The sequence below is a fragment of the Dryobates pubescens genome, chromosome 29 (assembly GCF_014839835.1).
Source record: "Dryobates pubescens isolate bDryPub1 chromosome 29, bDryPub1.pri, whole genome shotgun sequence".
NCBI lineage: Eukaryota > Metazoa > Chordata > Aves > Piciformes > Picidae > Dryobates > Dryobates pubescens.
Window position 1 is genome coordinate 886,885 of NC_071640.1, and position 23,266 is coordinate 910,150.

Here is a 23,266-nt window from a genome sequence, read left to right on the forward strand (position 1 = left end):
GCCTGGACACCACCAAAGCTTCCACTTCACCTCAGGGGGAAGCTGCTCTGGTGTGAGGGCGCTGGAGCCCTGCAGCAGGCTGCCCAGAGAGGCTCCTCTGGAGAGATCCCAAAGCCAGCTGCAGGCTGGATCCTGGGCAAGCCCCTCTGGGTGCTGCTCCTTTGCCAGGGGGGGTGGAGTGGGTGATCTCCAGGGGTGCCCTCCAGCCCCACCCTGCTGGGGTTCTGTAAACACAAATTGTTGAAGCTCTGCAAACTGCTGGAACTGGAGGCTGGTGGAGAACCCCCCCAGAAGGGGTCTGAGAGGGGAGAGCTGATGGCTGCAGGAGTCCTGGGGGGAGCTCTGGGTGCTGGGGCACAAGAGAGGTGTCCCCAGAGCCTGGGCAGGGGAGTGAGGATGTTTCCTTGCCATGCCAGGGCTTCTCCATCCTCTCTTTGCCCCTGCTGGGGTGGCTGCTGCAGGTGCTGCCCCTTCTCCTCCCTGTCTGCATTAGGAGGGTACCAGCAGCACCAGCTGGAGCATCCCTGCAGGCTCCCAGCCCCTCCAGCACGTCCCAGGCTGAGTCTGGCTGCTCTCAGGGATGCTCTAGGCCAGTTGGTGGAAGTCCTGCAGGCAGGGAGCCAGGGAGTGGAGAGAATCCAGCTCTCTGATCCAGGCTTGTTCCTGCAACCCCCTCCCAGGGACTCGCTGCACGTCTGGTGGCCTGGCTGGGCTGCAGTGTTTGGGTTCTGCTGTTGCTGTTTCCTGGGGGTGTCTGGGTGTTGGGCTCTTTCTGGCACAAGCTGATGTCCCTCAGGGGCAGGAGCTGCTGCTTCCCAGCCAGCTGTGTCTGGGAGCAGCTGAGAGCAGCATCTGAGGATGGAAGGAGCCGGGGTGACCACCTCGGGCAGCAGTGCTGCCTAGCAGGGCTCTGTCTGCCCAGCCTGGCCTTGGCCTGCCTGCAAGGCTGGCACAGGAGCCTTGTTCCTCCTCTGCTGCAGGACAGGCCACAGGCCACGAGCACCAGCACCGGCTGCAGGGGGGCTGCCTCCACCCGCAGCCAGCGCAGGGCCATCCCTCCGGTCCCTTGTGCCTGTCTCTGGGGGGAGCTGTCCCTGTCCTGCCGTCGCTGAGCTGCTCCTCTCCTCCCCTGCAGCGCCTCCCTCCTTCTCCTCGTCAGAGCCTCTCACCGTGTCCGTGCTGCAGGGGCAGCCTGCCAGGCTGGCCTGCGAGTGCCAGGGCATCCCCTTCCCCACGCTGAGCTGGCACAAGGACGGTAGGGACCTGCTCCTCAGCCCTCCCCACAGGTGGAGAGCCTCCAGCCAGGAGCTGGCCTCCGTGCAGCAAGCAGTGCTTTGTGTGGAGCTGCTCCAGCTCCTGGCTGGGAAGCTGAGAAAAAGCTCTGGCCCCTTCCCCACGCAGGCAAACCCCTGTCCAGCCAAGCTGGGAGCCCCAAGGTGGTCTCCACGGGAGGGACCTTCCTCTACATCCAGAAGGTGCAGCTGGGGGACCAGGGGACCTACAGCTGCCAGTGCAGGAACGCTGCTGGCAGCAGCAGCAGGGAGCAGCACCTGGAGGTGCTGGGTAAGTGGTGGCCCCAGAGACACAGAGCACCCCTGGGGGTGGCTGAGGCTGCTGTGACCTCTCTACCACAAGGTCCAGCTGCACCCAAAAGCTCACAGCCCCTGCCTGCTGCCTGGGCTGTGCTGGGAAGGATGCTGCTCTCTGGGGCCAGCTTTCACCCTCCAGCCCTGGGCTCCAAGCTGGTCACAGCTGCTTTTGGCTCCAGCAGCCCAAATGCACCACTTGCTCCTGCTCACATCTGCCTCAGCCTCCTGCTGCCCCCATCCAGTGTCCCCTGCCTCAGCCTCCTGCTGCCCCCATCCAGTGTCGCCTGCCTCAGCCTCCTGCTGCCCCCATCCAGTGTCCCCTGCCTCAGCCTCCTGCTGCCCCCATCCAGTGTCCCCTGCCTCAGCCTCCTGCTGCCCCCATCCAGTGTCCCCTGCCTCAGCCTCCTGCTGCCCCCATCCAGTGTCGCCACCTTGTGTCCCCTGCCAGCAGCGCCGCCGAGGACCCAGGGCAGCACCAAAGCCCTGCGGAAGGTTTCTGTCATCAGAGCTGCTGAGACCACTCTGGAGTGCGATGCCAGGGGGGCAGCGCTGCCCACGGTGACCTGGGTGAAGGATGGGCAGCCTGTGGCTGGAGGGGATGGGATCCTGCTGCTGGACCGCGGCAGGCAGCTGCGGATCCCCGCGGCGGAGGTGGCCCACGGGGGGCGCTACAGCTGCCTGGGGGCAGAGGTGGTGCAGCAGGAGTTTGATGTCATGGTGCATGGTAAGGAGGTGGGATGGGGGTGCAGGTCTGGGAGGCTGCTGAGGTCCCACCGGGGGGTTGATGTGGCATAAACACAGAGAGCAGTCTGGGCCAGGTCTTGGGTCAGGGGAGCAGAGCTGTGGAGCTGCCTGCACCAGGCAGGAGCTGCTTGCCAGGGTCAGCAGGGCAGAGCAGCTCACACTGTGTAAGCTTCCCAGGGAGCTGGAGGAACCTCTGGGGTCCAGGCACCAAGGCCCTGCGGTGGCTCAGGGCTTGTGGGCAGCTTGATGCCAGAGCTGTGAGCGTGGGCTCGGTGCTGTGGGTGCCACACGCTGCTCTAAGTCCTCTGTGCCACGACCCCTCCACAGCTGACAGCTTCCCAGGGTGCCCATGGTCCCTCTGGCCTGGTGTCCCCACCCTGCACAGCCAGGAGGGTGGGACCAGGCTGTGCTCCCCCAGTTTGCCTCTCCTCTGCTGTCCTGGCGACCCTCTCTTTCCTTTTCTGCCTCCACAGTTCCTCCAGAGTTCGTTCAGGGACCAGGATCAACAACCAACATCAGTCTGCCCCTGCATGGGAGCCTGACCCTGAGCTGTGAGGCCACTGGTGTGCCCCTGCCCCTGCTCACCTGGTCCTGGAACGGCTCTCCCGTCAGCCCCAGCGAGCACACTCGCCTGCTTGCAGGTCAGGGGTGGGACACGGGCGCTGGGGGAGCTGGGGGCCAGGGAGCAAGCTTTGCTCTGGGGCTGAGGGGTTTAAGCAGGGTGGAGCTCCAGCCCTGCTGGTGCCTGGGTCAGGAGCCTGAGACCTCTCTGCTTCGTGCTTCCAGGGGGCTGGGTGCTGAGGCTCCCCCAGGCACGAGCCCAGGACGGGGGCCACTATTCCTGCCTGGCCAGCAACATAGCTGGGGAGGCCAGGAGGCATTTCCACGTGGAAGTTCTAGGTAAGGAGAGGTCCTGCATCTGCTGCAGGGCTCCTGCTGGCATTCCAAGCTCCAGCCCTGCAGGCATGGCTGAAGACTGGGCATGGTGGCAGCTGCAGCGGCGGAGTCCTTCGTGCCTCAGCGTGCAGCTGCTGAGGTCCCTGCTTGCCTCTGCTCCTAGTCCCTCCCCACAGCGAGACTGTGGATGAAGAGGAGGCCACTACAGTGCCTGAGGGGCACCCTGTGACCTGGTCCTGCCTGGCTGCAGGTGAGCATCCTGCAGGGAGGGGAGGTGGAGCTCAGGGACCTGAGTCTCCCCTCGGGGTGTGGAGCAGCTGATGAGATGGAAGAGCTGCAGGGGGCTGAGGAGGCTGTCTGGGCTGGCCCTGGCTCCGCAGTTGGGCTGTGTGGGAAGCACCAGGCCCACGTGGGGAGCTTGTTCCACCACATCAGCTCCCATCTGTCCCAGGCAGAGCAGGAATTCCTCTCATCTGGTTCCTCCTCTAGAGCTGGGGATCATCAATCACCTCCTACTCAGGACAGCTTCCTTTCTTCTTGCTGGCTCACCCAGCAGCCTCCCAAAGCCTGATCCAGACCATGATCACTTTGGACCTGGGCTGATGCCTTTGCTTCCCAGAAGGGCTCCGGCGCAGTGACCTCAGTCAGGCTGTGCTCATGCATGGAAAATCTTTGCTCTGAAGGCCAAAACCTCCTCTCCACCCCTCACAGGCAACCCCCAGCCTCAGGTCAGCTGGATGAAAGATGGCCTCCCTCTTCTGCCTGGAGGAGACTCCTTCTCCATCTCCCCTGATGGCTCCGTGCTCCACATCCCCAGAGCCTCCCTGTCTGACGCTGGCAGCTACTCCTGCCTGGCCTCCAGCTCCCTGGCAAACCAAACCAAGCACTACCAGCTGCATGTTCTGGGTAGGAGATGTCTTTGGGTGGAGGCAGAGTCCTGGGGGTCATCAGGGAGCCTGGGCTCAGTAACTGCCCGGCCCAGGCAGGTGGTGAAGATCCCTGAGTGATGCAGCCAGCAGCCTGGCATGGTGCCCTGCCTGGCATGGTGCCCTGCACCTGCCAGAAAGCCTCCTGGGGGAACAGAAAAGGCACATCCAGTGCAGGATCCACCTCTGAGGGTGGCTGGTGGGTAAGGAGGGTGCCTTTTGTGGGTTTGGAGGGCAGCAATGCCAGGCAGGGTCTCAAGCTGTGGTCAGCTCCACCCCCCCTGAACTCAGACCTTGCCCTGGGATGTGGGAATGAAGCTCTGGAAGCCTCAGTGGGTGCTGCTGCTGCTCTGCCATGCAAACCCATCTCTGCCTGCAGCTGGTCCTGCCTTTGCTGCTGATGCCCAGGATGCTGCTCCAGAAGAGGTCACAGTGACCATCAACAACCCCCTGTCCCTGGTCTGCGAGGCTCTGGCCCACCCCTCACCCAACATCACCTGGCTCAAGGATCAGGTTCCCCTCCAGGCATCCAGAAACATCCTCCTGTTCTCTGGTACCCTGCTGCTGGCCCCTGGCTCTGCACTGTCCTGGTGGTCCCTTGCTGCATGCCTTGGGGAGTGGGAGTGGGGCCTTGGCTTGCTCTGGCTGTGCTTCAGGGCAGGGTGGGATGGTGAGAAGCCATCACCCTGCAGGACCTGAGGGGCTCAGGTCACCAGGTGGATGCTGCTCCTCCATGTGCTGCATCAGCTGCTGGCAGCTGGAGCCTCCCCAGCAGCACCAGTCAGGCAGTGCTGGGCTTAGCAGCCTGGAAGCTCTAGAGGAGCATTGGACCCCCCCCGGTCAGGCCTGAGGGGGATCAGCAGGGCCTGCTGCTGCTGCATGGGGACAGGCAGCCACAGCTGTGAGCAGCAACCCTCTCAGGAGCCCTCCTTTGCCCAGGTGGCCAGGGGCTGCAGATCCTGAATGCCCAGGAGGAGGACTCAGGCATCTACAGCTGCATCGTGGCCAGCGAGGCTGGGGAGGCTGTGAGGAACTACGCTGTGAAGGTCCTGGGTGAGAGAACTCTCTGTGTCCCCTGCAGTGACCCCACTGCCACCTGTGTGCCCCTCCTGAGCCTTCATCCCACGGGGGTGCACCTCATGGTCGCAAACACAGCAGCTGGGGGCCCCCAAAAGCCTCTGCTCTACCCTGGGGAGGGCAGAGTCCCTCTGGGGGTGTCAGCAGCACCCTGAGGTGCCACCGGGGCAGAGCGAGGGCGCCGGGGGCTCTTCTCTCCCGCCAGATGTGTCCTCTCTCCCCACCAGTTCCTCCTTGGATTGCCAGAGATGACCCTTTGGAGGACTTTGCTGTCAAAGAGGTGAAGGCCAAGGTCAACAGCACAGTGGTGCTGGAGTGTGAGACCTGGGCTGTGCCCCAGGCCACCATCCGCTGGTACAAGGACAAGCAGGTGAGGTCCTGGCCGGGGAGGAGCCGCAGGCTTTGGGGACCCTTCCAGGTGGATGGAAGGGGAAGACACCCTTTGTATGGCCGGCTGGGCTCGGCCCTGCTCCTGGGCGTGCAGCCCTCCTCCTCCTCTCCCGTTTCATGCAGCTCCTGGACAGCTCCGGCCGCCGGCAGATCCTCAGCGAGGGGCAGGTCCTTCAGATCCGCCCGGCCAGCGCCTCCGACTCGGGGCACTACGCCTGCGTGGCCACCAACACCCTGGGTTCAGACGACAGAGACTTCATCCTGCACGTCCAGGGTGAGCTCTGGGTGGGCAGCCGGTGCCTGGGGCAGTGCCTCAGCAGGAGGAGGGGTCCCTGCTGGGGTTCCCTGGGGGAGCAGAGCAGGGGGAGCAGAGTTATCCCTGCTGGCCCACAAGCTTCTCCTTGTCCTGGCCAGGGCAGGTGACCTGGCTGTGCCTCGGGGTGTGGGTCCCTGTGCTCCCCAGGGCTGACCACAGCCTGTCCCCGCAGTGCCACCCCTCTTCCAGCAGCAGACAGGCCCCAGTGAAGCCCTTGAGGTCTTCTACCGGGAGGAGGACCGGGATGGGGAGGTGACAGAGCACCGCCAGGCCGTCCTCGGCCAGCCCACCGCCCTCTACTGCGACACCAGCACCATCCCAGCCCCCCAGCTCACCTGGTACAAGGATGGGGAGCCCCTCTCCCCCGGCCCAGGGGTGCTGCTGCTGCTAGGTAATGGGCATGGACCTTCCCTGGGGGCTTTGGGGGAGCTCCTGCAGGAGCTCTGTGGGTTGAGAGCATTGGTGGCAGGGAGGAGGTTGGATCCTGGCCCCTGGCTCTTGCCACCCGTGGGACCTGCAGGAGCAGGACTATGCCAGCCGGGCTGCCTGGGGGGTTGGGCACAGTAGGGGGGGAGGAAGAGGTTGGAAGGGACCCTCTGGCCATGCCCATGCCCTGTGTGCAGGGGGCCAGGTGCTGCAGCTGCCTGCAGTGCAGGAGCAGGACGCGGGCAGGTACAGCTGCCGGGCGACCACCGCGGCGGGGCAGGACCTGCTGCACTACCAGCTGGAGGTGCTGAGTGAGTGTGGGGCTGGGGCAAGGGGGGTGGGGCTGGAGGCGCCTGGCAGCTCCGTGACCACCTGCTGCCAGCTGCCCCAGCCATCCACGGTGGCACAGAGGGCCTGGCTGAAGAGGTGGCAGCCGCCGTCAACGGCACCGCCCGCTTCGAGTGCCACGCCACCGGGCAGCCGGTGCCCAGCGTGTCCTGGCTCTGGAACGATGCCCCCGTCGTGGCTGACTCACGGCACCGGCTCCTGGAGGGTGGCATGGTCCTGCAGGTTGGTGTCCCCCTGGGCAGGGTGGCTGTGCTGGGGGGACACGCAGGAGACAAGAGGCAGAGGGGACAGGGCGCTGCTGCCGCCCCAGGGTATTGCCAGGCACCAGGTCCCCACGGGAGCCCCAGCAGCTCCCTGGCTCAGGACAGCCCTCGGTGAGGCTCTGCTGCCCTCTTGCAGGTGGCCATGGTGGGGGCAGGTGACGCTGGCAGCTACATGTGCGTGGCAGAGAACCCGGCTGGCTCTGCAGAGAAGCACTTTGCCCTCGCTGTGCAGGGTGAGGCATGCCCAGGGACCCTTCCCTGGGTCACTGACTTACCCTCCTCTCCCTCCTCTTCCTCCTCCTTTGCCAGCTGCAGACTCCTGTGGCTGGCTCTGTCCCCCCACGCATATCACACTCACCCTGGGGAGGCTGTGCTGGTGCCAGCACCCTCGGGGCTGGCACCAATCCCTGCTCCTACCCCCCCAGTACCAATCCCTGCTCCTCCTCTTCCTCCTCAGAGCCCCCTGGCAGCCAGGACCCGCAGCTGGAGATGCTTGATGCTGAGGTGGGGACCTCCCTCATCCTGACCTGCCAGGTCCCTGGTGTGCCAGCCCCCACTGTCACCTGGCTGAAGGATGGGAGCCCGCTGGGTATGTGCACAGGCAGAGCAACCACCCTGCTCCGAACCACAGACCCGGGGCCTGGGGCTGGGAAGGGAGGGATGGGGCAGCCTGGCTGGGAAGGGGGCAGTGGGGGAGTGCTGCTGCAGCCCCCATCTCCCCCACTTCTTCACAGAGAGCAGCCCAGAGCAGGGCCTGGTGTCTGGGGGGGAGCAGCTCCACCTCAGCCCCCTGCAGCCCTCCCACCAGGGCCAATACACCTGCCTGGCAGGGGGGCCAGGGGCTGAGACACGCAAGGACTTCGTGGTGCTGGTGCGAGGTAGAGCTTCCCTGGGGGGGGGCACCCTGTGGGCTCTCCTTTGGAGAGGACCTTTCCTCTCCATCCCTTTTCCTCCCTCTCCCTTCTTTCTTCCCCTCCCACTCCTCTTTCTCAGCCCCCCTCTCTTCCTGCACAGTGGCACCCCGGATCACCAGCGTGGGGGTCCCCAGCGAGCTCAGTGTGCTGGAGGGCGCAGGGGTGAGGCTGGAGTGCCAGGCAGAGGGGCAGCCCACCCCCCAGATTTCCTGGCTGAAGGATGGGCAGCCCCTGGGGCTGCAGCCTTCTTCACACCCCCGGTGAGTCTGGGGTCAGGGGGGACCACCCCCTGGCGATGGCTCAGCCTCATCCCTGCCAGAGAGCAGTGCAAGGCTCAGCTCTGCTGCTTCTGCTCCCTGCCTGGGCTGCTCCCTGCCCTAGAGCACAGGGCTGGGGAGGAGCAGCTGAGGGACCTGGGGTGGTTCAGCCTGGAGAGGAGGAGGCTGAGGAGAGACCACCTGGGTGAGAGCTCCCTGAGAGCAGGATGGAGGCAGGTGGAGCTCAGTTTCTTCTGCTGAGGAACAGCAACAGGATGAGAGGAGGCAGCTTCAGGTTGTAGCAGGGCAGGTTCAGGTTGGACATGAGGATAAATTTCTTCCCCAAAAGGGTTGTCCAGGCCTGGCCCAGGCTGCCCAGGGCCGTGGTGGAGTCTCCATCCCTGGGGGGGTTTCAAAGCTGTGGAGATGTGGTGCTGAGGGCCATGGGCTGGTGGTGCCCTGGCACTGCTGGGGTAAGGGTTGATGACCTCAAAGGTCTCTTCCAACCCAAGCAGTTCCACAGTTCTGTGCTTCTCCTCACTGCTGCGGGACATCAGCCTGAGCTAAGCCCTGATGCCCTCCTGGGTAGTGCTGCAGCCTGGCACAGGCACTGCCACCCTGGCAGGGTCCCACCTGCTGCCCTGGTCCTGCAGCACAGCCCCAAACCTGCAGCTTGGCTTGCAGCTGAGCATCTCTGCCCCGGGGGCACCTCAGGGATGGGCACAGAGGCCACTACCCTCTTCTCCCTGTGCAGGATGTCCCTGGATGGCAGCTCCCTGCTCCTCGAGGGTCTGCAGGCTGCTGACTCGGGGGCTTACACCTGCCTGGCACGGAGCAGCGCGGGCGAGGACGTGAGGCTGCACATGCTGAGCGTGCTGGGTGAGCAGGGCTGGCACCCGTGGGGCAGTGACAGGGCCAGGCAGCCCTGACAGCCCTGTCACCCCCTCTGCCCCCTCCTCCAGTCCCCCCTTCCATCGAGAGTGGCGCTGCTGGCCCGGAGGTGGTCCGAGCTGTCCTGTCCGCGGTGCTGACCCTGCGGTGCCAGGCGCGGGGGTCCCCCCCGCTGCAGCTGAGCTGGCAGAAGGATGGTCTGCCCCTGCCCCTGTCCCCCCGTGTCACCCTGCTCCTGGCTGGCCGCCTCCTTCGGTAAGAAACGACCCTGGAGCGATGCCTGACCGCGGGGGCTGGGGCTGGCACCCAGCTTTGGTGCCAGGATGGGCACGGCTGCCCCCCAAGGTGGCTGCGTGTCAGCGTGGAGACCTTGGGGGGCAGAGGGGGACCCGGAGCTGATGTCCCCTCCCCGTGCCCCGTTCCATGGGTAGGATCTCTCAGGCACAGCTCTCTGACGCTGGGCTCTACACCTGCATCGTCTCCAGCCGGGCAGGGGTGGCCAACCGCAGCTTCATCCTGCAGATCCAGGGTACGGGGGGGCCTGGGGGCAGCAGGGCCAGGGGCACCTGGGCACCCGTTCTGCTGGTGGTGTGCCTTGCAGCGGGGTCCTGAGCTGCTGGGGTGGGCTTGGAGAGGCTGGAGCAGGGCAGCACCAGCTGAAAGCGGCCCCAGAGCACCCTGCAGGGAGGCTGAGCCACCTTTAGGTGCCCTCAGGACACCAGGGAGCTGCTAAAGCCACCCGCGGTGCCCGGGGACCTGACCGTGCCCCCACAGCCTGACCAGAGAACTCCTCCCCCCCAGTGCCCCCAGTCCTGGAGAGCCCAGAGAGCAGCGAGGAGCAGATGGTGCCCGAGGGCTCTGATGTCACTTTCACCTGCGAGGCCACCGGGTCCCCAGCCCCGGCGGTGACCTGGCTGAAGGACGGCCAGCCCCTGGCATGGCAGAACAGCCAGGGCCCCAGCAGCCCGCGGCTCAGCCTGCTGGCCGTGGGGCCAGCTGACACCGGGGTCTACTCCTGCCTGGTGGCCAACGAGGTGGGGGAGGCCAGCAAAGCCTTCCCGCTCCTGGTGACCGGTGAGTGACCCTCCGGGGGGGCAGGCAGGGCAGAGTGGCCAGTTCTGGGGGAGCAGAGAGGGGGTGAACCCCCTTCACCCCCCATCCCCCCTCACTGTGTGCCTCGCAGAGCCCCCTCGTGTGGAGGCTGCAGCCCACCCCACCGAGCTGTCCGTGGCTGAGGGCACCGAGCTGGAGCTGAGGTGCGTGGTGGGAGGGGTCCCTGTGCCCACTGTCACCTGGCAGAAGGACGGACGGCTGCTGGCAGGGCCCTGGCTCCTGGCAGGCAATGAGAGCACCTTCCACATCGAGAGCACTAAGGTTGGGGCTCCTGTTCTTCCCCCGGCCCCGGCGCTGCCTTCTCCTCAGCCCTCGGCGCTGCCTTCTCTCCTCCCCTCCCTCCTCACCCCCGGGCACTGCCCTCTCCCCCCGTTTCCCCTCTGCCCCTGCAGGTGGCTGACGCTGGGCTCTACACCTGCCTGGCCGCCAGCCCCGCGGGGGAGGACAGCAGAAGCTTCCACGTCAGCATCCAAGGTAGAGTGACCCCCGAGGTGCAGCACGGAGGGGCGGTGGAGCTCTGGGGGGGAAGCATGGAGCTGGAGCACCCCCTGCATCCCTCCTTGGCGTTGCTGGGAGCAGGGTGAGGAGGGCAGTGGGGGCTGAGACCCTCCAGAGAAGGGAGGGTCCTGCAGAGTGAGGGGCTGCGAGTGGCTAGCAGGGACAGGCATGGGGGTGCCCAAGCCGTGTGGCACCCCCTGACTCCCTGGCACATGCCCCACAGCACCTCTCAACCCCACGAGCATCGGAGATACCCCCAGGATCACCACTGTGGCAGGAGGGCAGCTCATCCTGGAGTGCCCTGAGGATGCCAGGATGCCCACCCACATTGAGTGGCACCAGGAGGGCTTCCCGCTGCAGGTATGTGTGTTGGCACCTGGGATGGTGCATGGGCACCTGGGGGGCACCTTCCCCAGCCCCATCAGGCTCGTGATGGGGTGATGAGGGCAGAGCTGCTGACAGGGGTCTGGGGGTGTTAGGAGGATGCCCGCAGGCAGGTCCTGGCCGAGGGACGCTTCCTGCAGATCCAGGCCGTGGTGCCAGCAGATGGTGGCAAGTACAGCTGCAGGGCCACCAGCCCCCTGGGGGCCACCAGTGCCCTGGGAGCCACCAGCCCCCTGGGAGCCCCCAGCCTGCGTGCCCAGGTGGAGGTTCATGGTGAGTGCCACCCTGCCACGGGGCTTTGGTGACAGTGGGCAGCAGCTCCTCCTCTGTCCCCCCAGGGATGGGCAACCTGCTGGGGTGCCCCACGGCTGGGGTACCAGGGAAGCAGGGCTGGGTGGTGCCCAGCCAGCACTGCTGCTCTGGGATGATGTCCTCCACCCCCTGAGCCCTGCCTCTGACTTTGTGCTGCCACAGTGGCCCCGGAGATCCAGCCAGGCCCTGAGGAGATGAGGGCACTGCTGAACAGCTCGGTGGTGCTGCCATGCCCAGCACAGGGCTGGCCTCTGCCCCAGGTCACCTGGAGGAAGGATGGGTGGCTCCTGCCCCTTCAGGGGAGCAACAGGTACAAGGCTTGGTGGGTTGGTGGCACCAAGAGGTGGCTCCTGCACTGTGCCACCCTCCACACCAGTCGGTGGTTTGGTGTCCCTGGAGTGGAGACAGCACTGTCCCCCCACGAGGAGCTGTGTTCTGTCCCCACACCAGCTCAGAGGACACACTCCACATGGCTGCAGTGGCCCCTGCCATCCCCCTGCCATCCCCCTGCCATCCCCCTGCCATCCCCCTGCCATCCCCCTGCCACCCCCCTGCCACCCCCCTGCCACCTTCTCAGCCATCTGTCCCCACACAGAGCACCCACAGGGCTCCCTTGCTCTCCCTCCCCAGGCTGCAGCTCCTGCCAGGTGGCTCCTTGCAGATCGACCCTGTCCAGGTCCAGGACTCAGGCTACTACCTCTGCATGGCCTCCAGCCCTGCTGGCTCTGACAGACGTGGCCTGGACCTCCAGGTCCTGGGTAAGCGCAGGAGCCAGGTGGGTGCCCCCTGGGCAGCCTGCTGCTGCTGTGCAGCTCCCGTGGGTGCAGCGATGTGCTCTGCCCTCTGCTCCTTCCACAGTCCCTCCTGCCATCGCCCCTGGACCCTCCAACCTCACCCTGCTGGCTCAGCAGCCAGCCACGCTGGGCTGTGACACCTGGGGGTCCCCCAAGCCCCAGGTCAGGTGGGAGAAGGACGGGCACCCCCTGAACCCCCACCTGCCGCCTGGCACCTACAGGTACTTGCAGCATTTGCCCGCCGAGGGGTGCCACCCTAGGCCGGGGGCTGTCCCTCTTGCTGCCCACCGTGGGGCAGGGGCTGCCCCTGACACGTGCCCTGCCCGTGCAGCTTGCAGCCCTCGGGGTCCCTGCTGATCTCCAGCCCCAGCGCCCGGGACCAGGGCTGGTTCCAGTGCGTGGCCACCAACGCCGCGGGGGAGGCTCGCAAGGTCTTCCTGGTGTCCGTCCTTGGTGAGCTGCTGGGGGCTGGGGGGCACCTTGCTGGCCTCTGCTGTGGGCTTGGGTCCCCTCTCAAGGACCAGGCAAGAGGGGAGCAAGAAATACCTGTGCCCACGTGTGTGGGCATGGGATCCCCTTCAGCCTTCGCCATGTGGCCCTGCTCACCTCCCTCCTTCCCCCCCCCCCCAGTGCCCCCCACCATCGCTGATGACCTCACTGAGGTGGTTGTCACCCCCTTGTCCCCTGCTGTCCTCACCTGCTACGCTTCTGGCGTGCCCCCACCCGCGGTGTGGTGGAGCAAGGATGGTGCTCAGCTGGGCGGCCGAGGAGGAGGCTACCGCGTCCTGCCCACAGGTATGGCACAGGGCCGTGCGCCCTGGCGAGCCTGGGCTTCCATGCCAGCCTCTTCCCTTTCTCCCTCCTGCCTCCCCCTGCCTGCTCTCTTCCCAGGGGCCCTGGAGATCAGGCGGGCACTGCCTGCACACGCTGGGCACTACACCTGCGCTGCCAGGAGCGCGGCTGGCACGGCCTGGAAGCACCTCCGGCTCACGGTGCAGGGTACGCAGGGCTCATCCCGCTCCCGGGGGTGCCGCTCCCTCTGCCTTGGTACAGCCTGGGGGGGCCTCGGTGGGCAGCATCTCCCTGCCACTCACAGAGCCCCCAGCCTTGAAGCCCCTGCCTGGCATGGTGATGGTGATGGTGAACACCAGCGTGGTGCTGTCCTGCGAGGCCAGCGGTGTGCCCCGGCCAGAGCTCAGCTGGCACAAGGATGGTGTTGGCATCGCTGCAGGTGAGTGGCAGCACACTGGATGTTGGCAGAGCACGTGCTGCTTGCCAGCCTTTGCCTGGGGGGAGGTTTGGGTGCCATGGGCTTGCAGGTGCCCTAGCAGGGTGCTGGGTGGCACTGTGTGTGGGTGCTCCTGGCTCCAGCCTGGCATCCGAGGTGAGTTGTTCCCCAGACACTTCCCAGCAAGGGGCACTCAGCAGGGGAAGCAATCCCTGTGCCCCATCCATCTGTGCCCTGGCACAGCTGTGCTGCCCATACTGCCCTTCGTTCCTGCCCATCCCTGCAGGGCCTGGACTGAAGGTGCTCCCCAATGGGCAGCTCCACCTCCTCCAAGCCTCCCCGGGGGACGCGGGCACCTACCTGTGCGTGGCACACAACCCCGCGGGCACCGCTGCAGGGAGGACCAGGCTGATCGTGCAAGGTAATGCCCGGGTGCCCACCTCATGCTCACCACCTGGCAGTGGCGCAGGGCTGCCCGGATGCCAGCGAGCCCCTGTCCCCTGCCCCGTGCAGTGCCCCCCGTCATCGCGGCCGGCCCGGCGGCGCTGGCTGCCCTGCAGGGGCTGGAGGTGCTGCTGCCCTGCGCCGCCCGCGGCGTGCCCGAGCCCCGCGTGTCCTGGAGCCGGGAAGGAGCCCCTGTGCGGGGCGCTGGGGGCAAGGCCACCCTCCTGCCCTCCGGGGAGCTGCTGCTGCGGGACGTCCAGGTGAGCACCGACCCCCCCCCGCAGCCCGGCGCTTGCCGGGGAGCCAGAGGCTGCTGCTGGGGGGAAGCAAAGCCCTGGGGGGGTTCTGCGCCCGGCCGCGGCGGGGCTGGGGCTGGCAGGGCGAGCTGCCACCTTGCCAGCTTGTGCTCTGGCTGCCTTCAGAAGCACCTGGTAAAGGGAGGGCTCTCTGCAGACCTTGGCAGCGGGCTGGTGGGTCAGGGCAGTGCTGCCAGGGAATCAGAAGGGTAGGGGCTGGAAGGGATCTCTGGAGGTTGGGTCCCACCCCCCTGCAGTGCAGGATCACGCAGGGCAGGTCACACGGGAAGGCCTCCGGGTGGGGGCTGGAAAGGAGGCTCCACAACCTCCCCGGGCAGCCTGCCTCGTGGGCTGGCAAATGGATGCCCAGCAGCCAGAGCCCAGCGAGCCAGGGCTGGAGCTGGCCCCCAGACCCAGGCTGTCCTCCTCTCCCCCTCCCCTCTGCCGGCGCAGGAAGGGGACGCTGGGAGCTACTCCTGCACCGCCGTGAACTCGGCTGGCAGGGCCAGCCGGCAGCTCTCCCTCTCCGTCCACACCCTGCCCACCTTCACCCACCTGCCCACCGACGTCACCCTGCGCCGGGGGGAGAGGCTGGAGCTGCTCTGTGCCGCCGCGGGCACCCCCCCGCCCCGCATCTCCTGGACGGCCAACGGGCAGCTCCTCACCGGTGCGTGGGCAGCCCTGTGCCCGGGCAGGGGGCAGAGGGTGCTGAGCTGGGAGGGTCGGCAGGGTCCTGGGGCCCTCCCAGCCCTTGCGGCACCGTTCAGGGTCCGTGAGACGCCGGCGGGGGGGCTAGAACCGGACTTTATTGGGGGGGTTGCACCCCGCAGGTGGTGTCCTGGGACACAGTGGCCGCAGCACCCTGCAGCGCCAGGCAGCCACCCAGGCTGACAGTGGCACCTACGTCTGCCAGGCTGAGAACAGTGCTGGTGCCATCAGGGCTGCTGCCTTTGTCTCTGTCACAGGTAGGTGCCACAGAGAGGGGCAACAGGGGTGCCCAGCCAGTCCCCTTCCTCTGCCACCCATCTCCCTTTCCCAGAGCCACCCACCATACAGGGGGACTCCAGCACCTATCAAGTGGAGCACCCCGGGGGCGATGCCCTCCTTGACTGTGATGCCCATGGCCACCCTGTGCCCCTGATCCGCTGGAGCAAGGATGGGGTGCCAGTGGTGGCTGGTGGGCACCGGCGCCAGCTGCTGAATGGCTCCCTGGCTATCCATGCTGTGGGGGTGAGTAGACCCGGGGGGGTGGGGTGTGGGGGTGCTGGGGACACCCCAGGGCAGAGTTAAGCATCGTGCTAATGCCCTTGGCACTGCCAGGGCACTGATGTGGGGCACTACCGGTGTGTGGCGGAGAACGACGCGGGCACAGCAGCAAAGGTTATCAGCCTGGCCCTGCAGAGTGAGTGCTGCCCCACTCTGAACCCTCCCTTTGAGGGCCATGCCACTCCCCAGCCCCCCCAGCCCACCCCCAACCGCTGGGGGACAGCCCCAGCCTCCCTGGGATGCTGTGGTGCTGCCCACACCCCTCTGCCCACCCAGGTGCCCCCACGGTGAGGGTGACGCCGGGAGCCACGGCAGTACGAGCTGGGCAGAGGGTGCTGCTGCACTGTGCCGTGGCAGGGGAGCCCACCCCCTCCGTGGAGTGGCAGCAGGATGGGCAGCCCCTGCCTGAGAGCCCCCACGCCCACGTCCTGCCCAATGCCACGCTGCTCCTGCCTGCTGCCAGCCCCCAGGACGCTGGCATCTACTCCTGCCTCGCCCACAACGCCCTGGGCTCAGCCATTGCCCACGTCTCCCTGGCTGTCCAAGGTGGGTGTCTGTGCCAGGGCTTGGGGGGGCTGCCCACAGTGCCATCGCCCCCTGGGCTAAGACCTCCTCCGTGGGGTTGGTCTCTTGTCCTTGGTGCCAGGTGGCAGGAGGAGAGGCAACGGCCTGAAACTGTGCCAGGGGAGGCTTAGGTTGGAAAGGAGGAAAAACTTCTGTGCTGCAGGAGTGGTCAGGGACTGGCACAGGCTGCCCAGGGAGGTGGTGGAGTCCCCAGTCCTGGAGGCGTTCAGGAGCCCTGTGGCCACGGCACTTGGTGCCCTGGTTTGGTGCCCATGGTGGTGCTGGGCTGTGGTTGGACTGGGTGACCTTGGAGGCCTTTTCCAACCCAAACAACTTCCTGGCTGTCTGCAGTGCCCTGGAGGGGCATCACCTTGCCTGCCTTGATTCGTGCCCTGGTTTGCCCTCTCCTGCCCCTCCCGAGGTCTGAGCCCAGACCAACGTCAGCCAGCAGCCGCTGCGTGCCAGCCTCTGCCCCTGCTCACCTCCCCTCTCCTCTCCCTTCCTGCCTGTGCCGCCTGTGATTCAATTCCCGTTCCCGCGGGGCTCTGCCGCCCGCCCAGGCACTTCCTCTCCTGCTGCCCCCCGGGGAGCAGCGGCCAGACCCCGGCAGCACGGAGGAAGCGCCGGGTGCCCTGCGTGCCCCCTGCACGGCTGCTGGCACCTGGCTGCCAGGCACGGCAGCGGAGGAGGAAATCAATCCTGGCACCGCGGCCAGGAGCAGGGAGGAGTTGGCACAGAGCAGGGGCTGGGGGGTGTCGGTGCCCATTGCTGAGCTCAGGCCCGGGGGGTCCCAATCGCGGCGTGCCCTGGTGAGGTGGCACCTTGATGCCAGCACCCCTGGGGGCTTTGGGGGCTTGCCCACCTTGCTCTGGTTCCCTTCACCCCTAGACAATCAGATTTGCCTTGGTGCACAAAGGGTGGAGAGGGGAGGTGGGGAAGCAACCCCAGCACCACTGCCCCTGTCCCTTGTGCCCCAGGGGAGCCAGGCCGGGTGCAGGGCAGCCTGCTTGGTGTTATCAATGCCCACGAGCTCGGTGCCACCAGCCTGGATGCCAGCGTGCTGGATGACCCTCGCTCCGGTGCCACCACCGTGCAGAGCAGCATTGGCAGTGTGCCACCCGCTGTAGGTAGGTGGCTGCCCCCCACCCTTGCCCCAGGATCAGGGGCAAAGATCTTCCCACCCCAAACCCAAGCTGCACCCCACATCTGTGCTGTGCCCACGGATGAGGGGGGCTGGGCTGGCGGGGGAGGGTTGTTGGCAGGGTGCTGGCTCCGTGGTGGCATCTCCTCTGCCTTGCCCCAGGGCCTCTGATGCGGGTGCTGGTGGCCATCATGGCACCCATTTACTGGTCCTTGGCACCCGCCCGTGGGGATGCCCAGAGCGGCTTCCTGCTCTCTCGGGGCACCTTCAGGCACGAGTCACAGCTGGAGTTTGCCACAGGTGAGATGCCAGGGCCCCCAGGTGAGGGATGCCAGGGCACTCCCGGGGCTGCAGCACCTGGACCTGCCCCCCTCCCCTGGGCACCATCCCTGGGCACTCAGCCTGGCACTGGGTTGAGCTTCACGGCAGAGGTGGAGCTGTTTGGGGGTGCCATGGCTGCTGCTCACTACTGCCTACCCCTGCCAGGGGACGTCCTGCGGGTCACCCACCTCGCCCGGGGCACGGACGCCGCTGGTACCTTGCTGCTGGAAAGTGTGGTCAGGGGCTCGGTGCCAGTGGGCATCAGCGAGGCCACGCTGCAGGTGCTGGCACTGCCCCTCCTCTCCTCAGGGTCATGACTCCCATACTGGGAGCCCTTGGGGGGGTCCACAGCCTGACCCCCTCCCCACCTCTCTGCAGGACTTCAGCGAGCGCTACGTGCAGACTGGCAGGGGGCAGCTCTCGGGGGGCTCAGTGCAGAGCTTCCTGCAGGATGGGCACATCATCCGTGCCCACTGCAACCACACCATCCTGTACGACCCTCCCGCGGGCTCGCAGCCCCCCCTGGTGCGGCAGGTCCGGGCCAGCACCATCAGAGCTTCCTACGACCCGGCCTCGGAGCAGCTGCGCTTCCAGCTCCGTGCTGCGCTCGATGCAGGTAGCCAGGGCGTGCCAGGGGCGGGCATGGAGGTGTTGGCATCCCTTGCTGGTCCTGGGTGGCTGTGAGGGTGGGAAGGTCACGTCCCTGCGCTGCCCTGCCCCTTCCCATCACCTCTGCTTGGTCCCCAGGGGCTGATGAACACCGGTGCCCACCGGGATTCACCGAGGGCCCTGAGCAGCTGTTCTGTGTTGGTATGGACCCTCCCTGAGGGGGGCATGAGGGTGGTGGCACCTTCCGCACTGTGCCACCTCACGGTCCCCCCCAACCCTGCCCGCTCTCTGCTCCCCAGACGTCGATGAGTGTGCCGAGGGCTCCCGCGCCTGCCGCTACAACCAGCGCTGCCAGAACCTGCCAGGGAGCTACCGCTGCGCCTGCCCGCCCGGCTACCACTCCCTGGGCACGGGCTGGCCCTGCCTGGGTACGAGCTGGCGTCTCGGGGGACACGTCCTTGGGGGCCAGGGCCCGCAGTCACTCTCCTGTCCCCACTCTCCTTCCCCCAGACGTCAACGAGTGCCTGAACTTTCCTCCGCCCTGCGCCTTCGAGTGCCGCAACCTGCGGGGCTCCTACCGCTGCCTGTGCCCCCCTGGCAGGCCCCTGCTGCCCGGCGGGCAGTGTGGCACAGCAGGGGCAGACGGAGGGGATACCACGGGCAGCCCTCGCCGGGACGCCCCCCCGCGCTGGCTGGGGCCAAGCAGCGCCCCCCGGGCACGGTCCCTCTACGCCCAGCTCGCCCTGCGGCGTGTGGCAAAGGCCGCGGGTGCCCGGGGTGCCCCCTGCCCCGTGGGCTTCACCAGGAGGAATGGTACCTGCACGGGTGAGTGTGCACCACGGGAGGCCCTTGCAGGGAGCCTGGAGGGCAGCAGAGCAGTGGACACTGGAGGGGACTGATGCTTCCCTGCTTGCCTTTGCTCATCTCATCCACAGACCTCGACGAGTGCCAGGTGCTGAGCCGGTGCCAGCACCAGTGCAGGAACAGCCTGGGCAGCTACCACTGCCTCTGCCCCGCCGGCTACCAGCTGCTGCCCGATGGGAAGACCTGCCATGGTCAGTGTGGGGGTGCTGGGGCAATGCCCCTGCCCTGCCAGGACACCTGAGTCCTTTGGGGGGTGAACGCCCTCCCCACAGAGCCCTGGGGGTGCCAGTCCTGGGGGTTTCTGGCTGCCCGGGGGGGCGCCCAAGACCCCAGGCGGGGGGGGGAAGGTGTGGAGCTGGGATCCCCACCTCAGCCTGGGGCACATGGGAACCCCAGTGCCCTCTGACTGCCCCTTCTCTGCCCACAGATGTGGATGAGTGTGCAGAGGGCACGATCCAGTGTGGCTCCAGCCAGCTGTGCTTCAACACCCGTGGAGGTGCCCACTGCATGGATGTGCCCTGCCCGGCTGGGTACCAGAAAGGCTCCAGCCCTGGGTGAGTCCTGCTGTGGGGCAGGGGCTGCCTGTCCTGCTGCGCTCTGTGGCACCACAGGCTCAGCTGCCCAGGCGGCTCCTGCCACCCTGCCATGCCCTCTGTGCCCCCCGGTTCTCCTGCAGGGTTTGTGTCGGTCGCTGCACCCCAGCCTGCGGCCCGGCCGGGCCCCCCACGCTGCGGTACCAGCTGCTCACCCTGCCCCTTGGCATCGCTGCCGGCCGGGACGTGGTGCACCTCACCCCGGGCACTGCCCTCCGCCACCGCCCCCTCTTCACGCTGCTGGAGCAGGAGCCTGGCAGCCCCTTTGCCCTCCGCACCGAGCGGGGCCGTGGCATCATCTCCACCCTGCGCCCCCTGCAGGAGCCTGGCACCCACCGCCTCACGGTGCAGGCGCTGGGCGGGCACCGGGCACCCAGCGTCTTCCTTCTCATCATCTCTGTCTCGCCCTACCCCTACTGACACAGCCGAGGGACAGGAGGGGGCACAGGGTCACCTCTCCTCCTGTCCCTCACCACCACACCGCTGCGGGCAGGTGGCTCGGGGAGAGCTGAGCCTGCACCGCTCCTGTGCCCCCTGGGCACCTCCTTGCCCCCCAGCAGAGCCCCTGCTGTGCTGCCTTCACCTGGGGCCAGACCCTGACTCAGCAGGTCGCAGGGTGGGGGCCAGGTGTCCTGCCAGCCTCTCGCAATCTGCTGCTGTTGCAAGCCCCAAGTTGCACCAGCAGGCCCTGGAGCAAACAGCTCTGGGTGGCCTTGGCCACGACCAGCCCCTAGATAGGAGTGGGGGGAGGGATGAGTGCAGGATGTGGCCCCTGGGCTGAGGAGGGCACAGGGCCCCTGCCACCAACTGTTTCTGAAAGAGAGACAGCCTGGTGCCCAGTTCCTGGTGCCCAGTTCCTGGTGCCCAGTCTGCTGGGGGGGCAGGCACAGGTATTTATTTCTGGGTTTGTCCCAAATAAAGGAGTTCTGTGCTCAAACATCAGCCCTGCCTGCAGGCAGCAGCTTCCTTCAGCCCGGGGGGGGCTCTGACTTCCCATGGCCCTGGGCCCCCTCCCTGCGTGGCCCTGGACATTAGGAGGGACATTGTCTGGATGTGGCAACTCCAGAGGGCCAATGTCCAACACCTGAAGGTCTAATCCTGCCCCGGGGCTGGCTCCTTTGGTTAGCAAGAGCAGGGTGAGACCTCTCTGCACAGTGCTGGCTGGAGGGACAGAGGGTGCTGGCCTTGAGGACTGAGCCCTTGTGTGCCCACTTTTGGGCACCCAGGTGAGGGTGCTGGAGCTGGACCCCATGACTGCACCCATGGAGGGGCACTGAGATGCCCCCAGCCAGCCCTGTCCTTTGGGCTAGGGGTTTCCTCTCCCCCAGGGCCATGCCTGCTGCTGGTCTGGGGTCCCCTGGGCATGTGTGATGGGGAAGGGGGGGGGGGGAGTTGCCTCATGTCCAGCCCCTGCCCCATCCCCCCCTGCTCTCTTGGCCTTCTCCTGATGGAGCTTCACACAAGTTCACCCTGTGCCAGGGAGGAAAGGTGGGGGGTGGCAGAGCACCACCTCCCCTCTGCCCCCCATTCTGCCACTCCTCAGAGCGAGCAGCTCTCTGGGGGCCCCCCGGGATGGGGAGCAGCCCTTGGTGCTCTGTGGGGGCTGGTGGGGAGGTTAGGAGTGGGGGGACAGGGGTGGCAGCGCCCAGAGCAGTGGGCTGGGGCTGGGCACAGTCCCCATCCCCCTTCGGGGTGCAGCTGTCCCGCACCTTCCCCTGTGCGGGCAGGCGGAGGCAGGGCCTGGCAGCGGCCGGTGCCGGCGGCGGGGACAGTCCCGCGGCAGCTCCGCCTGCCCGCGCCCGGCTATAAGGGAGGAGGAGGAGGAGGATGCTGCTCCGGGCACCCGACCAGAGCACCGAGGGCAGCCGGATCCCAGGGAGCAGGTGAGAGAGGACATGGCAGGGGGGGTTGAAGGGGAAAGGCTCTGGGGTTCTTTGCTCTGGGGGACCCCTCCCCACCTGCCCTGATGGAGCAGTGTGGGGTCGCCCTCCTCCCAGGGGCCAGGGAAGGGTTTACAGGAGCAGGGCAGCAGGGTCCCAGCCCCTTCCCAGTGCAGGGCAGTGCAGGCTGCAGTCAAGCCTCTGCTGCCTCACTTTGGGGTGTGGGGGGATCCAAGCGAGTCTCACCTCACCTCCCCTTGGCTCCCCCTAAGGAGTGGAGCTGGGACCTTGGCTTTCACCACCCCCCTGCCCTCCTTGCTCTGGAGATGTTGGGGAGCAGGATGAGACCTCTACGAGGTCAGGAGCGATGCTGGGGCAAAGCCCAGCACCAATGAGCCCCCCGCCCCATAGCTCTGCTGCAGGGACCCCAAGGGGCACTCCTGCCCTTGTGTCCCACCCGCGGGCAGCACTCACCGGGCCGGGGCTGCTCCGCCAGCCCGGCTGGCGCCGGCGCTTCCTCCTCTTACCAGTTTCAAGCTTGTTCCTCCTTCCCCCTTTTACTTTCTTCCTTTTCTTGGGTTTAAAAGCAAAAGCGAAATGTTCCAGCGTGGCTCCAGCACCGACCCTGCCCCAGCACCGACCCTGCCCCAGCTCACACGGAAACTGCTGCGGAGCAGCAGCCAGGGCTGAGAAAGTCCCAACGCTGAGCTTTGTTTGCTCTGATTTATTGCTACCCACCGCCAAAACTTCGGGGCTCTCCCTTCCTGGGCAGCGGGCCTGGCACCGGCCCAGCTTCCTGAGCTGGCAGCGCTGGTTGCCTCGCACCGCTGCGGGATGCGACCCCAGGGCAAGGTCCGTCGGGCAGGCTGCGGGCAGCAGGATGTGTCCGGGCAGGCACAAGTGGGAGGCATCTCCTCCCGCCTGCTGCCAGCGTGTCCGGGCTCGGAGGTGCTGCGCCAGCCTGGCAGCGATGCCAGGGGCCACAGTGGGGATGGACTTGGCGGGGAGGGGAGGGATCAAGGAGGGGGTTTGCCCAGTGAGGAGCTGCAGGTGCAGCGTCGTGGCTCGGGCTGGGCTCCCTGGGCAGCCCTGGTGGCTTTCCCGTACGTGCCCCGCTGGGAAAGGGAAGGGCAGAGCCCTCCCCGGGCAGGGGCCCAGCGCCGCACCCCCGCGGGGCCCCCGGCACAGGGAAGTGCTGGGTGCTGCCCACACAGGCAGCCTGATGGGCACGGGCAGGCCTGGGGGCCGCAGTGGGGGGTATGGGGCTGCCAGACCCCTTTGCTCTTCGGCGAGAAACCGGCAGCAGCAGGTCAGATCCTGCACCTGGGCCGGCTCCAAGCCATGCCCCGTGGGATGCTGGCCCCACGCCGTGCTGGCAGTGCCCAGGGGGCCGGGGCACACCCTGCTGAAACCACATCCCACTTGGGAGGGGGCTGGGTGGGCCAGCCCGGGGCTCAGAGCCTTCCCCAGGAGCAGGATTGTGCTGAGCTGGCAGCAGCAGGGAACTCGCCCAGGACGGGATCTGGCTGGCTCTGCTGCCCGCCTGCCCCGGCCAAGGGTCAGCTGGCATCGCCTCCTCCTGGGGCCCTGGGACTCACAGCCTGGCTGGGGACAGCGGGGACAGACCTGAGCCTCTTCTTGTAGTGGGATTCAGCCTTCCTCCCATCCCTCCCCTGACCTGCTGCACCCTGCACCAGCTCCTGAGGTCTTGGCTGCTCCTCAACATCCTTGCCCAAGGGGTGAGTGGCACCCAGTGCCCACGCAGGTGCTTCATGCTGGCAAGAGACAGGGCAGGGTAATTAGGACAAAAGCCTGATGAGCATTAATTAAGCTTGGGGCTGGGTTCTGGGGGCTGCTGCTGGGCACCCCAGTCCTGCATTGATCAAGCACCCAGCAGTGCTCAGGGCAAAGCTGGGGGGGT

General features: G+C 66.9%; 1 protein-coding gene across 1 annotated transcript in view; it reads left to right on the top strand.

Annotated features, from left to right (window-relative positions):
- The window catches only part of HMCN2 (hemicentin 2), a 34,662-nt gene extending 14,446 nt beyond the window's left edge, over window positions 1-20,216 (top strand). Inside the window, exons 28-77 of the mRNA XM_054174169.1 lie at window positions 1,136-1,255; window positions 1,402-1,563; window positions 2,041-2,313; window positions 2,807-2,974; window positions 3,120-3,233; window positions 3,394-3,480; window positions 3,942-4,136; window positions 4,536-4,709; window positions 5,096-5,209; window positions 5,461-5,603; window positions 5,747-5,897; window positions 6,112-6,330; window positions 6,563-6,676; window positions 6,748-6,935; window positions 7,113-7,209; window positions 7,434-7,565; window positions 7,711-7,854; window positions 7,991-8,150; window positions 8,902-9,026; window positions 9,110-9,293; window positions 9,470-9,567; window positions 9,840-10,112; window positions 10,222-10,412; window positions 10,544-10,625; window positions 10,873-11,009; window positions 11,129-11,306; window positions 11,508-11,655; window positions 11,976-12,103; window positions 12,204-12,360; window positions 12,471-12,592; window positions 12,770-12,934; window positions 13,031-13,138; window positions 13,236-13,370; window positions 13,654-13,788; window positions 13,881-14,071; window positions 14,561-14,774; window positions 14,938-15,072; window positions 15,147-15,337; window positions 15,428-15,509; window positions 15,650-15,919; window positions 16,915-17,064; window positions 17,241-17,378; window positions 17,565-17,680; window positions 17,778-18,015; window positions 18,147-18,209; window positions 18,308-18,436; window positions 18,519-18,833; window positions 18,944-19,063; window positions 19,300-19,426; window positions 19,549-20,216. Of these exons, the coding sequence (XP_054030144.1) occupies window positions 1,136-1,255; window positions 1,402-1,563; window positions 2,041-2,313; window positions 2,807-2,974; window positions 3,120-3,233; window positions 3,394-3,480; window positions 3,942-4,136; window positions 4,536-4,709; window positions 5,096-5,209; window positions 5,461-5,603; window positions 5,747-5,897; window positions 6,112-6,330; window positions 6,563-6,676; window positions 6,748-6,935; window positions 7,113-7,209; window positions 7,434-7,565; window positions 7,711-7,854; window positions 7,991-8,150; window positions 8,902-9,026; window positions 9,110-9,293; window positions 9,470-9,567; window positions 9,840-10,112; window positions 10,222-10,412; window positions 10,544-10,625; window positions 10,873-11,009; window positions 11,129-11,306; window positions 11,508-11,655; window positions 11,976-12,103; window positions 12,204-12,360; window positions 12,471-12,592; window positions 12,770-12,934; window positions 13,031-13,138; window positions 13,236-13,370; window positions 13,654-13,788; window positions 13,881-14,071; window positions 14,561-14,774; window positions 14,938-15,072; window positions 15,147-15,337; window positions 15,428-15,509; window positions 15,650-15,919; window positions 16,915-17,064; window positions 17,241-17,378; window positions 17,565-17,680; window positions 17,778-18,015; window positions 18,147-18,209; window positions 18,308-18,436; window positions 18,519-18,833; window positions 18,944-19,063; window positions 19,300-19,426; window positions 19,549-19,885 (7,937 nt within the window). The 3' untranslated portion in view covers window positions 19,886-20,216. The remainder of the gene's footprint in view (window positions 1-1,135; window positions 1,256-1,401; window positions 1,564-2,040; window positions 2,314-2,806; window positions 2,975-3,119; window positions 3,234-3,393; window positions 3,481-3,941; window positions 4,137-4,535; window positions 4,710-5,095; window positions 5,210-5,460; window positions 5,604-5,746; window positions 5,898-6,111; window positions 6,331-6,562; window positions 6,677-6,747; window positions 6,936-7,112; window positions 7,210-7,433; window positions 7,566-7,710; window positions 7,855-7,990; window positions 8,151-8,901; window positions 9,027-9,109; window positions 9,294-9,469; window positions 9,568-9,839; window positions 10,113-10,221; window positions 10,413-10,543; window positions 10,626-10,872; window positions 11,010-11,128; window positions 11,307-11,507; window positions 11,656-11,975; window positions 12,104-12,203; window positions 12,361-12,470; window positions 12,593-12,769; window positions 12,935-13,030; window positions 13,139-13,235; window positions 13,371-13,653; window positions 13,789-13,880; window positions 14,072-14,560; window positions 14,775-14,937; window positions 15,073-15,146; window positions 15,338-15,427; window positions 15,510-15,649; window positions 15,920-16,914; window positions 17,065-17,240; window positions 17,379-17,564; window positions 17,681-17,777; window positions 18,016-18,146; window positions 18,210-18,307; window positions 18,437-18,518; window positions 18,834-18,943; window positions 19,064-19,299; window positions 19,427-19,548) is intronic.
- Window positions 20,217-23,266: the final 3,050 nt, after the last annotated feature.